Below are 14,928 nucleotides of genomic sequence, written 5' to 3' on the forward strand. Positions count from 1 at the left end.
ATAATTCTCACTAATGTCATTACTTAAATTTTTAATTACGGTGCGTGAAGTTCCAGCAATTTGCATTAAGGCACGATGCCATGCACCCCTAATTTTCTTAGCTATAAACCTTGCGGAGCGCGAGACTTTTCCAACGAATGCAAAATTATTGAAATCGGTTCGTGCGTTCTGGAGTTATATCGTCAGGAAGGAAAACCCGACTTATTTTTAATATATGTAGATAATCATCAGTACTTCAAATTATGTTTCATGTCTAACTCCCACTACGGTTCAATGAATACAACTATCAAAGGTCCATCTTATAAGTCTTAAAAAAAGCTTACAAGCCAATTTTTAAATAGGGCATTTTCTTCGTATTTCCCGTGCATAGGCTTTTGTTAGTACCCTGCTAGAATTTTTTATCTTTATGAACCACATTTAATTCAACACTTTTTTTGACACTGTGGTGTTTTGACACGTGAAATTTCGCCATATTGAAAATTATCATTAATTCTTTTGTTTTTCTAAAGAATTCCCGTAATTGGCTTACGGGTTTGATGTACGCTTAGGCCGACGAACGACGTTAGTTTTGAATTTGAGAACAGTAGAACCCTCTATCATACGAGCGAAACACTAATACGATAAAAAGTTCATTTGCTCTATTGCTTATATGTTTACCCCACAATGAGCGCATATGACGTTTGATACCTTACTTATGAATAATATGGACAGCAACCAATTCTGCAAAAAAAATATCACTGATTTTCGCTCATATTAGAATTATGAATATTGTCTTCAATATTTTTTCAGCTATTTTCTTTTCAGACTCGTTAAAAATAGTTTTTAAAACATTTATTGTTAAAATAGGTAGATCTATATGACAATGAAGTTGGCCATGATTTTATGAGAATGACATTAGAACATTTTCAGAGCTGTGATAAAACAAAAAAAAATATAGTGTCGCAGTTTGACATTTTTAAATAGTAAAATCCATGAACGCGGAAAGTATGGAAAACAAGCAAGAAAGTGAATGTATGGGAGGTGGCCGCGACCGCTATGGCGGTCATATTGACTCGTGCCGCGATCGTGGAAGAGACCATAGGAATATTGTCAAATTCGATAAAAAGCACACGGAGGAAGATGGCCGATGCTACAGATGCAACATGACTGGGCACCAGGCTAAAGAATGCAAGTTAGACAAATCGTGCTACAACTGCAACCACCCAGGACACATTGCACGGGAATGTCCTAAGAGTGGCGGTTATGACTCCCAGGGTAGGTCCAACCAAGTCTGTTACAACTGCAAAAGGATTGGCCACAGATTCCGCTACTGCAAAGAACCACAAATATTCTGCCTGTTATGTGCCAGTTTTGGCCATGTGAGCCGTGATTGTAATCACTAAAATGACCCCTACTACAACTGTGTCAAAGTAAAATAATGTAATTTTTATTTATATACCGTATCACACAAAATTTTTCATTGTAATTCTGGTCGGATTATGTAATAACATTTAAGACAATTAATATTTAATATAATTAGTTCAAGTAATAAAAATAACTAAACTTATAAAACTTGTGTTAGTAATTATTGGTTTATTCATATTATTATTATATTTGCATAAGTTTTTGAAATAAATAAATAATACGGAAATATTTCTTTATTCAATTTCACGGTTGTGCTTGTAAAACATTTATTTATATTTTAACTTAATTTGGTTTCGCTAATTAAGCAGATTTAATTAAAAATCAGTATTTTAACAAACTAATGATTTTATGAGACATCGATATTTATGATAATTTTTTTTGTTTATGTATAAAATGTCACTTTAGATTTCATTGGAACTAATTCGATCCAAAAATAACAGAATTAACTTCCCATAGGGTAAGTTATAGCAATCGTAAAAAAACGAAAAAAAAAATTGGCATACCTTAGAAAAAATAGATGTGTGTGTGTTTTGTGCGAATATAATTTTTTGCCCACGATTTCGGGCGCAAGGTTCTACTGATTAGAAATGCTAGATTCAAAATATTCGATTCCTACTAATGAGGGAACGTTGGAAATGGCAAATTCGTAATGATGGGGAGAAGTGGTGATTAGCCTTTGGCAAAGACAGGTCTAGCCGTTTTGGAGATAAGAAGCTACATGTGCAAAAAAACCCAGAGTTTTTGAGGGAACAAAGCATCGAATTTGAATGATTCCAAAACCATTTTGCTTGTATTAACAACAGTGTGAAGAAACGATCAGTTTTTGGGAAAGACAAAAGAAAATTTTTTTAATTAGATTTTTTTTTTACTTTCTTAAAAATATTTTGTTTGAATACGGAAAATGATTCGGATTATAATTTAAATTCTAGATGAAACTCTCCAAATGAAAATAAATTAGTGGTGCATGGTATCGAAAAAACTAAACCGTACGGAAAACTGAGTTATTATAAAAAACTTTGCAAAGCTTTGAAAAAAATGGATTTTTTACGAAATTTGAAATTTCTGAGATAAATTGTCTTTTTTGTGAAATTTGTTTTGTTTTTATTAACTTCCCGTAGGAGAAGTTTATGTTTTCATCAAAAAATCCGATTCGCTATTTTTATATTTTCTCGACGTTTCAAGCCATTCTGAATCGAATGAGATCAAATTTGGAAAAAAGTATGTGTGTGTGTCGACGTTTTCTCAAAAACGGTTGGACCGATTTCAGAAATTTAAAAGCCGATGAGGATTAGCGTTTCAGAGTTCTGACGATCGGCCGAGCCGTTTCTTTGTAAATCGCAGAAAAGTGAAAAAATTTTTTTTCCACGTTTTAGCCCGCAATTCTTAATCGATTTTGAAAATTCAAAAACAGTTCAAAAGATATTGGTTGGGAATCGTGCTGATTTGTTTTTGGTAGAGATCGGCCGAGCCGTTTTCTTGTAATAAATTTTTTTTAAAAAAAGTTTCGACGATTTTTATGATTATTTTTTTTGACGGCAGATACCATAGTCTTCTAGATCATACTAAAATATTACGGCCCTACGTCAACTCGTTTACCTTTCTTCAAACATTCTTCAAAGTTTGCAAAAATTAGTATCGTTCTTTTGGCATTTGTCAATATTAGACCTTTGATCGATGTTTTCTCAGAAATGCTGGAACCGATTTCAGAAATTTAAAAGCCATTTGATGTATCTCAATGAGGACTATTGTTTGTCAGTTATGTGAGACAATCTGCCAAACCGTTTCTTTGTAATTTGAAAAAAAGTGTTAAACTTTTCGTCCACATTTAAGCTCAAACTACTGAATCGATTTTAAAAAATCAAAAACTGTTTGAAAGATATTAGTTGGGAATAATACTGATTAGTTTTAGGTAAAAATCTACCGAGCCGTTTTCTTGTAATTAACTATTAAAAAAAATTAAGCCGATTTTTATGGAACTTTATTTGGCGATATATATCATGGTCTTATAGAACTTACTGAAATATTAATGCCTTACGACAAGTAGCTTAATTTTAAAAAATCATCAAAGTTTAAGAAAATGAGTAGTTTTTTTGACATTTGTTAAAATTAAAATTAGATGATTTAGTTGGTATAACGATAGATTACTTGGTTTTAATAAACATACTAAACCAATAATTTTCCTACGAAAACTGGTTCAATTATAAAAATTAAGAGTTAACGTGTTCGTTCGTTTTCAATTATGTGTAATTAATCCATTCGGAGTACTTCTAATCAGTCATAAATTAATTTGTTTATTATTGATTAAGTCTTTTATTTACACATATCGGGAAGTTCATGTAACTTGCCTTAAGGCTAAATACCAATACCAATTAGTATTTACATTACTGGCTACTAAATAAACGTTCCGAACTATCGACGAATAACAAACTAATTATTTATAAATGTATTTTTAAACCAGTGTGGTCTTATGGGATTCAACTATGGGGCACCGCCAAAAAAACCAATCTACAGATTATTCAGCGAGTGCAGAACAAGATCATACGGCAGGCACTGAACGCACCTAGGTACGTTCCCAACTGGTTGATTCACCAGGACAGCAACTTATTGACAGTAAATGAAGAAATTAAACAAAAAACAAGCAACTACAAAAAAGAATAGACGAACACCCAAATTACTTGGCACACAAAGTATACTCAGAAGCGCGCCCAACAAGACTAAAACGAAAAATTCCAAACGATCTGATAAATTTGTAAATTGGTATTATTATTATTATTATTATTATTATCTTACTATTTCTATTATTGTTAATTTATTATATTTTATTATTTTTCTAGTATTATTTTATCATTCAGAAATTTTATTTATATTATTTATTAATTTTATTTTTATTATTATTTGCTTATATTTTATATCAAATCATATTACGGATATTATTTTCATGTAAATTATATCCTTTGCACTTTTATTTATTTAAATTTATATTATTATTTATCAATATTACTTGATGTTATAATTTAGCAGTTGTAATAATTATTGGAATTAAAAAAAAAAACTAGTATTTTGATTCTTTTTGTATTTTGTTTTTTTTTTAAATCTTGAACATTTTTTAAGCAATTGCGCTGCACAATTGATTTGGAGTCAAAATATCAAAGTGGGAAGTTAATAATTTGAACATTGAAATTCAGCTATAAGCTCTCACATTGTGCATGTGCAATTACGTTAGTTCTAATTTTTTCAGGACAGTTACGGTCAATACTATCATCCCGTTCCGGCTTAAAGTTAAGTTCTGGGACACCGTATATATATATATATATATATATAATATATATATATCGAAATAGTAACAAAACGCATATCGATTGCAAAACACACTGTCGTAAAATTGGAGTGAAATTCATTGTTCAGTCACATGTATCAATTACATTACCTTTTCATTACAATGACGAGAAGCAATATCGGATTGTTTTACGTCGCTGACATGACATTTTTACGACCTCACGAATAAAATGTTTCCTGGTTGCAACATGTGCTTAGGAGGCACGTGCGGACACGGTACGGCATTACGGCATTTCGGCATTTCGGCATTACGGACACAAAACAAACGATCAAACCGAAACTTTCGGCACAACCATAAATTCGCTTCTACATTGGATGCGTATTTGGGCTTCGAGAATTTGAAGAAAAATTATTTAACTGACACTTGTTGTTAAATGCAAATTAAGGTACTAGTGGTTCAGTGGTGCATGGCATCGTGCGTTAAGGCAAATTGCTGATACTTCCCGTACTCAAAATTTTTTAATAGATCAAAGAAAAATTAGTTTTTTTTACAATTTAGATTTTTGATCATTTTTGAAAACATTTGAAAAATTTGAATATTAAAAAAATTGCCTTTACTGATATTTTCTGAAAAAATTTTTTTGCAAACGTGAAAATTTTTGCCAAACTTTTGCCAAAATCGAATGTTTTTTAAATAATTCAAAACGTTTGAGCAGTGCTTCCGAAAATGTCGACGAAAAATTGCATCGATACGTACATGCATACTACATACACCCCACACAAACACCTCAATTTTTTCTAAGATATGCCTAAATTTTTAGAAACCTCTAAAATGTAAAGATATGTTGAAATTTTCATTTTCCATTTTTGCTTACAATAACTTACCCTACGGTATGTCATATATACGTCTATATACTTGGCACCGCGATGATGAAATTGGCAAAACTAATATGACCTGATTTTTTGACGATTTTTTTGCTGTCGATTGGTGCAAACTAAAATTTTTTTGCTCTTTCCGTTTTCGAGATAAATGGTTGGGGCCAAATTCGGTGTTAACTATATATATAGTCAGCACCGACCCCTTTAAAAATGCAAAAAAATTAAAATTTCTTTTTACTATCGTTATCGGTGATTTTTTTGCTGTCGAATGATGCAATTAATTTTTGGAAAAGTTTTGCCCATCATAGATTTTCACGCATAGGAAAATTCCCAAATTTGCCAATTTTAAAAAATTGACAATTTTAAAAAAGCCCAATTTTTTTGCTCGCTTACTTAAATATAAAACAAAAAAAATTTTTCAAAAAATTTATTTTTTCACCCCTTTTCAGAGGGGTTGCCAATTTTTTGGGTGTCCACAGGTCACTTTTTCAAAAATTTAAACAATTGTTTCGGAATTGTGATTTTTTTGCTCTGTGATACAAAAAAGAAAAATTAAAAAAAATTAAGTTTTAATTTTGATTTTTTTCGTAGTAATTTTGTAAAATTACTTCGGTGCGAATAGTAATTTTGTAAAATTTGTCTGTATGAATGTCTATTTGAAATTTATATTCACTACTGCTTAATTCACAAAATTTACCAGTCGTTTTGCAATATTTAAAAGCGCTCGGTCGTTTTAAGTATTAAAAAAAGACTAAATAGCAAAGAAAAAGGCTGAAAATACTTCAAAAATAACTAAAAATTATTTTCAAAATACAACACTATTTATCACTGCTATATGTAATTTATTCAACGTTTCGATGCAAACCGAGTCATTGTTCATAAAATAGGTCTCACAGAGTATGTTTGTCCACTCAGGTGGACAGCCGCCCCCAAAGAGTTAAAATAAAGTTCTGTGAAACCAATGGTAAATATATAAAATATGAGTTTTCCTATTTGGGACAGGATAAAAGTAGAGATTGTTCAATTGTCTTCGGAAAGTTCGTTGTTTTAAAGCTGATAAATTCTTCCACGGATTTTGAAGCAAATTTATAAATCAAATTTCATTACTTTTACTGTATTTAAAAGTAAGCCGATACATGTGCTTGTTCTAAAAATAAGTTTGAAACATAATCACTCAATAAAATAAGAGATAGAACACGAAGTTGAAAAGTTGCAGATGGCCAGTTTAGATGTTTTTCAACATTTTGGACCAAGCTGGATGAATGCGTATATTTTGTGTAGGCGGCGGTGGCGATATCGGTTAGAGCGTGGACTAGCAGCCACTAGTTCCAGGCTCGCTGGATCGATTCCCGCTACCGCCGTAGCCCGACATCAGGCAGCTTTGATGTCAAATTTCCACTTGGGATTATAGATCACAATATAATTCCAAGTGGAAATCGTCCTTCGTGGACATAGCTGCAACATCCAATCATATGCAACTATTAGACGTAAGAGCTAATATCAAAAATATCCCACACATAAGAGAATGGTTAATCGATGGATTGCCTCTCATGAAAAAAGTAGTATTAAGTCGTTAACCAACAGCTTATAGAACATATAGGAGTTCTGATTGCTGTTCAAACAATAAAATAAATAAAATATTTTGTAAATAAACATTTATACTAATAATTTGTAGGCTATGTGATAAAGCAATTATAAGTCAATTTTTAATAAAAAATTGTAATTATTCACGTTAAAATTATGATTGGTATGTATAGTATTGAAGAAATCTCATCAGAGTTAAACTATTCATTCTATAGTAAATTTTTGTAATATATTTTTATTAATAATATAATGTATCTGGATATAATATTTTATGAGCATAAAACTGTCCATGGGGTGTTTCTTTAAAATAATGAACAAAATAGATTTTTTAATCTATGCGACTCAAGATCTACTGATCATTTTAGTGTATATAAAGAAAACCGAATAATGCCGTTTAGAGGAAATAAGTCTTATAAATAAATTTTGCCTTAAGGCAAATTGCTGAAACTTCCCGTACCAAAAAAATTTTTTTTAAAAAGATTAACATTTTTGAAAAAAAATTACTCTGAAAAAATTAGATTTTTGAGAAACTATAAATTTTTGACAAAAAAAAGACGTTTTGAAGAAAACTTTATTTTGAAATATTTTGCAAATTCTGAACTTTTTTTCAAAGCAATCGTACTGCTTTAACTGCATACAGACAAAATATCGAAGCGCGTAAGCGCCGCGTCGCCGTCTAACGGATAAACATTGGCACGGAACCCATAGGAATGTAAACAAAATTTATATTTATTGTTAAAATCTCTATAAAATATCTGATAATTTGATGTGCATATGTCTTCTAATGATCATTTTTGACCGCCAAATGGCATTTCTTTTACTTTTTTTACTGGATCTCCGAAACCGCTAGACCTACCTTCATGAAAATTTGATCAGTTCTTCGCCTTGTTAATACAAGTAAAATGTTTTTGAATTAATCAAATCGGACGCTGAGTTAACGTTTTTTGGCACTTTTTGCCCCATATCTTTGGAACGGCTAGACCTGCCTTTGCCAAAAACTAATCAGCACGTCTCCTTATCAATACGAGTCGAATGTTTTTTGAATTATTCAAATCGCTTCATCCGTGTTCCCGAAATCGTCGACGAAAATTTGTATCCGCACTCACACACACACGCACACACACACATAAATCCATTTTTTCTAAGGTATGCCAAAATGTTCAGAAGGTATTGAAACGTAGAATTATATAAAATTTTCATTTTCGATTTTTTTGCGATTACTATAAATTGTAATAATAACAATAATTTTATTGAATTATTTAATCAAGCAATAGCTTAAAATCCATACAATTTGTTTTGATAATCTCTATATGAACTATATCTTAGATATCATACTTCTTCATTTATATATCCTTTATCCTATGTAACTTCAGTACGCACACATTCGATTAATGAATATTATTGACCGGTTTAATCAATTTTGTTCTAAACATGCATGTATTAAGGCTTTGTATCGCGATAATTTTGTACCAAAATTTAATTAAATTAGTGATGTGTACATTAACATCACCGCAGCCGATAACCTTAATCTGCGTCAATAAAGTTGCACATGGAAGTCCAACCTAACTATTTGCATAGATTTACATGCAGATAGAAATTCCACACGATTCAACGTGTTTATAATTGCAATATGGATAGATGCAGAAGTATCGTTAAAGTTTATTGTGGAATTAATTATTTAGTTAATGTTTCAAGCATCGTTCAGTGTTTATATACATCTAGTATAATCAATAGCAAGCTTTAATAGAATTGAATTGCAACAAAAAAAAATATGGGTTAAAATTGTTTTATTTATAAGCAACGATGAAAACCAACAATAAAATACTATAATTTAATAATGAGATTCAAATGACTCGTAGCTGAAGAAAATAATAATGGAATTTTTGAAATATACTTTAAGAAATTCGTGTATGTGAAAATATTGAGAAATTTCTGCAACTGATCAACTGATCAACTGATCAAATGATTTTACTGTTTCAGGGTACGGTAGTGACAGTCCTCATAACAGCTAAAACTAGTGTGGCGCATGGCATCGCGCCTTAAGGCAAATTGCTGGAACTTCCCGTACCAAAAATTATTATTTTTTTAAAAACGATTAACATTATTGAAAAAATTTTACTTCGACAAAGTTAGATTTTTGAGAAACTATAAATTCGAAAAAAAAAATACTTTTTTTAAAAAAAAAATTTTTTTTTTGAAAAACTATTGAGTTGCCTTCTATGAAAACGCGTAGTTGAAGAGAAGTATCATCAAAACATATTATAGAATGCTTAGTTCAGATTGTTGACAAGAATAAACTTTGCAAAAGCTTGTGATCTTTCAAGATACTACAAAACTTTGTGAAGAAGTAGGTTTTACACGAACGCAAATAGTGCGACATATATATTATTATTTTTTTATAAATAATGTATTAAATACATTGTAGACTAGTTTCATCGTTGACACAATATGGTTTAAACTTAATACTAAGTGAAGAATCAAAAGTTTCTTCGATGAATTTACAAAGAAATGGCTTGGCAGATTGTCCCACAAAACTGACAAACGATAGTCCTCATTGAGATACATCAAATGGCTTTTAAATTTCTGAAATCTGAAATAGATTGAAGCGAGATCGTACGAGATTCATCGAGATTGTACGAAATTCATCGAGATTGTACGAGATTGTATAAAATTCATCAAGATTGTATCGAGATTCATCGAAATCGAATGAGATTCATCGAGATTGTATCGAGATTGTATTGTAACTGACGACTGATGGTCCTCATTGAGATACATAATATGGCTTTTAAATTTCTGAAATTGGTTCAGGTTTTTGAGCAAACGTCGATGAAATGTCTAATTTTGACAAATGCCAAAAAAACCATACTAATTTTTGCAAACTTTAGGCCGTAATATTTTAGTATGATCTAGAAGACTATGATATCTCTCTACCGTCAAAAAAATAACAATAAAAATCCTCGAATTTTTTTTTTTCAACACTTTATTAGAAGAAAACGGCCCGGCCGATCTTTACCAAAAAATAATCAGCACGATTCCCAACCCATATCCTCCGAACGGTTTTTGAATTTTCAGAATCGATTCAGAATTGCGGGATAAAACATGGACAAAAGAAATTCACTTTTCCGCTATTCCAAAAGAAACGGCTTAGCCGATCGTTGCACAAAACTGACAAACAACAAAATTATTACAATCAATTAAAATTGAGACTAACGTTTATGAAAAAAATATTATTTTCAAAACCAACAATTTTAACAAACATTCTGGAAGCATTTAACAAGTCTTTTTAAAAAATATAGCAAACTCGTTTTATAGTCAGCATGCAATTTGCCGATTAGATGCATTTTTACACGCAATTTTCTAATTCATTTTTGTGGCTAATAGCATTATAATCTTCAAATATTCATTTTATCACTGCAGCATAATACAACTCTAAATATTTTATTTCTAATTATGCAAAATAAGGACAAACAATTTCTGTAAAATCAATAGCTAAATTTCGGAAAATGATATTCTATATAAATATAGTAGAATCAAATAAATTTATGAAAGATAAAACTTTTACTTTCTTGAATAATTGTTTTAATATCTTATGCAGATAGATATCAAACAAATAAGAATAAGTATAAACTTCAAGTTATAATATATATATTATTATTATTATTATCATCAGTTGCTATTCTTATGTTATTATCTTTATTTATTCTTATTTAGTTTATTCTTTTTAGTTTATATATATAAGCAATGCAGCTCATAGAATATAAGTACTGTTCTGATTGCTGTAAAATAATAAATGAATAAAAAAAAAGTTATAATAATATTATTCCACATGATGAATTTTGGTTTTCATGTTTTACTCAACTATTAGACGACAAGATAATACGAGTAATAATTTTGGCTGTACACAAAAATAAATGTTGTTATTATATAGTTGTCAAGTTAAAGTTATATTTTAGCTAGAAACTTAGAAACAGTGGAATATTAATACACATAATGAAGTCTTTTGTTATTTAATTTTTTGAGCTTTTTTCCTCCGAAGCGTTAATCCGAAGATTAAATAGTAAAATATGATTAAATTAAATTTGTTGTAAAACTTTATTTTATGTAGCAGAAACAATAAATCTAAGAACTTAATCCAGTAATGATAGGACAAAAAGAATAAATGAGCTGAAAGAATCGACCATTTGCATAGTAATGCAAGTAGTTCATTAGGACTTTTAAAAATTCTTCTGTTATGAATTTGATTTGAAACTTACTACAAAAATACAAAATATTTAATTAACGATCCAATAATGTTTTCGTCTTAATGCATAAAATTTTTGATAATAAAAATCTATTAAAATAGCGTTCTTGTTTTGATCAGTAATCTGAACATTTTAAGTGTTTTATGAAACTTAAGTAATTTTCCAAAAGTACATCATTTTATGAGCTTTTATGGTGATTGTTTTCAAAAACATGTTTTTTAGGAAGCATCCTAACGGTTGTCATATCTATATTCGATATAATTGTATTATCAGAATTTTTCTAGTAATACTGATATATTTTTAATTTGGTGCTACACTGCCAGGGAAGGACTTTTTTCACTCGGAAAGATATTTTAGTTCTATATTTTCAAGCGAAACCAAATATCAGCACTGCTTCACATTAGGCTGTTCGAGGTTGGTGTCGTACTTGGAACTTTCGGTAGCAAGAATCAGAGCTTTTACTACAGCACCATAAAAACACTAAAATATTATATTATTAAATAGCCATACCTAATCTTCTGGTAATTGACGTTGAATCACACCTTAATGCAATTTTTCGTTCAATATTCAAATAATCAATAAAATAAAATATAAAGTGAATAAAACATGGAACTTGCAGATCATGAATTTTTCAGTTGTATCTCCACTTTTTCACATACAAAATACAGAATGGTTAAATTATTCTGGACTCGACCTGAATTCAACCAGTAGATATTGCAATTCAATCTAATGCATACAGTTAGAAAATACTCAGTAGTTCTGCGCACGTATCTTCTCGAAAATGATGCAGAAATTCTGGTTTGAGTTTGGTATCACGTTATTTATGCAATGGTTGTTGTACTTTTTACCAGAAACGTCGGTTTTGGTGAATTTATTTCAAACTGATTTTTTTTCAGCATAATTTCATATAATGTGTAAGATATTAAAAATTTAATGGACACCTGAATTAAATACTTAGAAATACTTTAACTTCCCAAAGAAGTTATGCTTTTCCAGAAAATCCAATTTTCTTATTTTATGATTTTTCTTCGTTGCGACTCAGTCTGAATCGATTTACCCTATACTGAAAAAATATATGTGTGTATGAGTATATATGTGTGTATATGATATTTCTATATAATTTAAAAATTTTAAGATACATCCAATTTTCAAATGAATTTTATAAAAATTATTAAAAAAAACAAACAAAAATTTGTGTAATGACATTTTATGATTTTACGTAAGGTAAATAATTATATTGTAAAAACAAATCAATTATATCACAACAATAACACATATCAAACAAACAACTATCTGACTATGTTCAGTAAAACCGAACTAATTCATCATTCTAAAAATGTGTTTTTTCAGATGTTTTTCAAAAATTTGCCGCCTGATCCTTCTTACCCTATAGGCGCAGTAAAATGTGATAACCAGGGAGCAAACAAATCCATTGTCTTATTTTTAATTTCAAAGGAATTTTACGAAATAATAGCTACATTCAACCAATCCAAAGTATAAACTTCCTAGGCACATTTTTTTACAGAGATTATAACCTCGTTCTGGTCAGAAATATTTATTAACAGCGTTGAAATAAATATTACTTTATCTCTTATAAAGATGCTATTTTTAACTAGATTCCTTATTTTATTTGCCATTTTTTATTTTTTGCATTTTTGCCAGGTTAAGATTCAGTTGGTCCTTTTTACCCCATTCACATCAGAGCTGGACATTGTATAAAAACAGTTAAATCTAAATAAAAAATAAAAATTCAGCTTTTAAACAATTGAATAATGTATACTTAAGGATTATATTAAAATTTTCGTAAACTAAACAACAGTGCTCACGACCACAAGAACAGCAACGTAAGAAAATACTTTTGTTATGGGTTTTCAAACATTGCTGTTTATCTCCTGATACCAACGTCGTAAAAACCAAGGCGATGACTGATAATATATCTTTTTTCCTCTACTTTCAAATATTGTTGTTAAAAACTCTGAACTTTTCTTGTTTTTGTGATATCGGTGGTGGATCTTTTTACGCACAAACCTTCAAGTCCCGCTCAAACCTACCTACACAATAATTTACTGAGAGCTATTTACAAAAAAAAAACTTATTTTAACCATTAATAACTTTCGTAATAAAATATGAGTGAGAATAATTTTTTTAAATTTTCTATATATTTCGAAAATATTTTTTTTTTAATTTTTGTTCCCATTCGCACGATTCTGTAGCTTAAACATTCTAGATTTCAAAGACACCAAAACTGCAGCAAAATATTTGCAGCTAATGGCAAAATTATCGGATAGATCAATATTTTGAATTTGAAACTTGCAAGAGAAAAACAGTTCCTACAAACAATACAATACTTGGTTAAAGAGCTAATAACAATAGATCTGAAAAGAAATAAAAAAATAAAGAAATGTCAAAAGTGTATTTGCAAAAATTGCAATTGTTGTAGTACACTTTACTACCACCAAAATCAAAGAATTCATTTAACAAACCCAAATAAAAATGTTAAGCATTTGCCAAAATTCAAAAAAAGTACTATAATCATTTGTATCACTTGTAAGATGAAGAGAACGATGAGTTTTCTTGTATATTAATTTAGCAGTTCAGCATCAAAACATAGTACTACAATCAAATTATGTTTCTGTTGCATTTAAGTTATGTACCTTCCAAGGCTCTTTGTTCAAAATGCAAGTTATCTCAATCATAAAGTTTACAGCGCTCCATGAAAAGGAAACGTTTAGTACTTACTCCACGATAAAAGCCACGCAAGAAAAGTCATTGCAGGTTTTCCGGAATAAAACGATCACGCGAATGTATGCACAACGATTCAGGTTCTGAATGTAATGTTGAAACAACCACGTTTTTTCAATAAGTATATTAAAATAATTGAGATAATAAATAAAAATTTAGTTGCAGTAAATAGATTAAGAATCTATTTTAAATATTATCATAAAAAATTATTTCGGTGGTTAATTATAAGCGATTTGGTCATGTTGTTTTCATTCACAACTAATCAATGGTAACAAACATAATTTACTAAATATTTTGAAATTGTCAGTAATGTCTGCAACCAAATCATCCACAACGACATGAAAATGGATAATGAAAGCAAAATGATTAAAAAAGTCAGAAATAATACTGCCTAAGGATTACTCAATACTCAAAAATTCTAGCATGCAACAGATTGTAAATCCCGGCTAGAATATTAAGAAAATTAAATATTTTAAATTAACTAGCTGTACCCGTTACCCGTACCCGTTAAATTAAAAAGTTTAAAAAAAGTGTATTTGTTACATTTATTTTAACGTTACTACCATCTGTTCAGCAATTTACCTATTCAACCATTTGTCTACGAACTTATCTATCAACTTGTTAATCAATCTACTATTTTACCGGCTTACCAATTACCTGTCAACCTATTTACCTATCGACCTACTTATATACACCATTTTACCGTCAACCATTTACCTGTCATCCCGTTCTAAATGTCTAACCAATTAATCTGTTCAATATTTACCTGTTTTAACAATTTGTCTACTAATTTACCTATCAA

General features: G+C 29.8%; 1 protein-coding gene across 1 annotated transcript; it reads left to right on the forward strand.

The window, feature by feature from the left end:
- The first annotated feature begins 986 nt into the window (after window positions 1–986).
- Window positions 987–1,382, forward strand: LOC113374966 (cellular nucleic acid-binding protein-like). Its single transcript, XM_026614922.1, has one exon. It carries the CDS (start codon window positions 987–989, stop codon window positions 1,380–1,382), a length of 396 nt encoding a protein of 131 aa, XP_026470707.1.
- Window positions 1,383–14,928: the final 13,546 nt, after the last annotated feature.

The sequence above is a fragment of the Ctenocephalides felis genome, unplaced genomic scaffold, assembly GCF_003426905.1.
Source record: "Ctenocephalides felis isolate EL2017-DRISC unplaced genomic scaffold, ASM342690v1 CF-g0.4_SCAFFOLD_01886, whole genome shotgun sequence".
NCBI classification, from domain to species: Eukaryota; Metazoa; Arthropoda; class Insecta; order Siphonaptera; family Pulicidae; genus Ctenocephalides; species Ctenocephalides felis.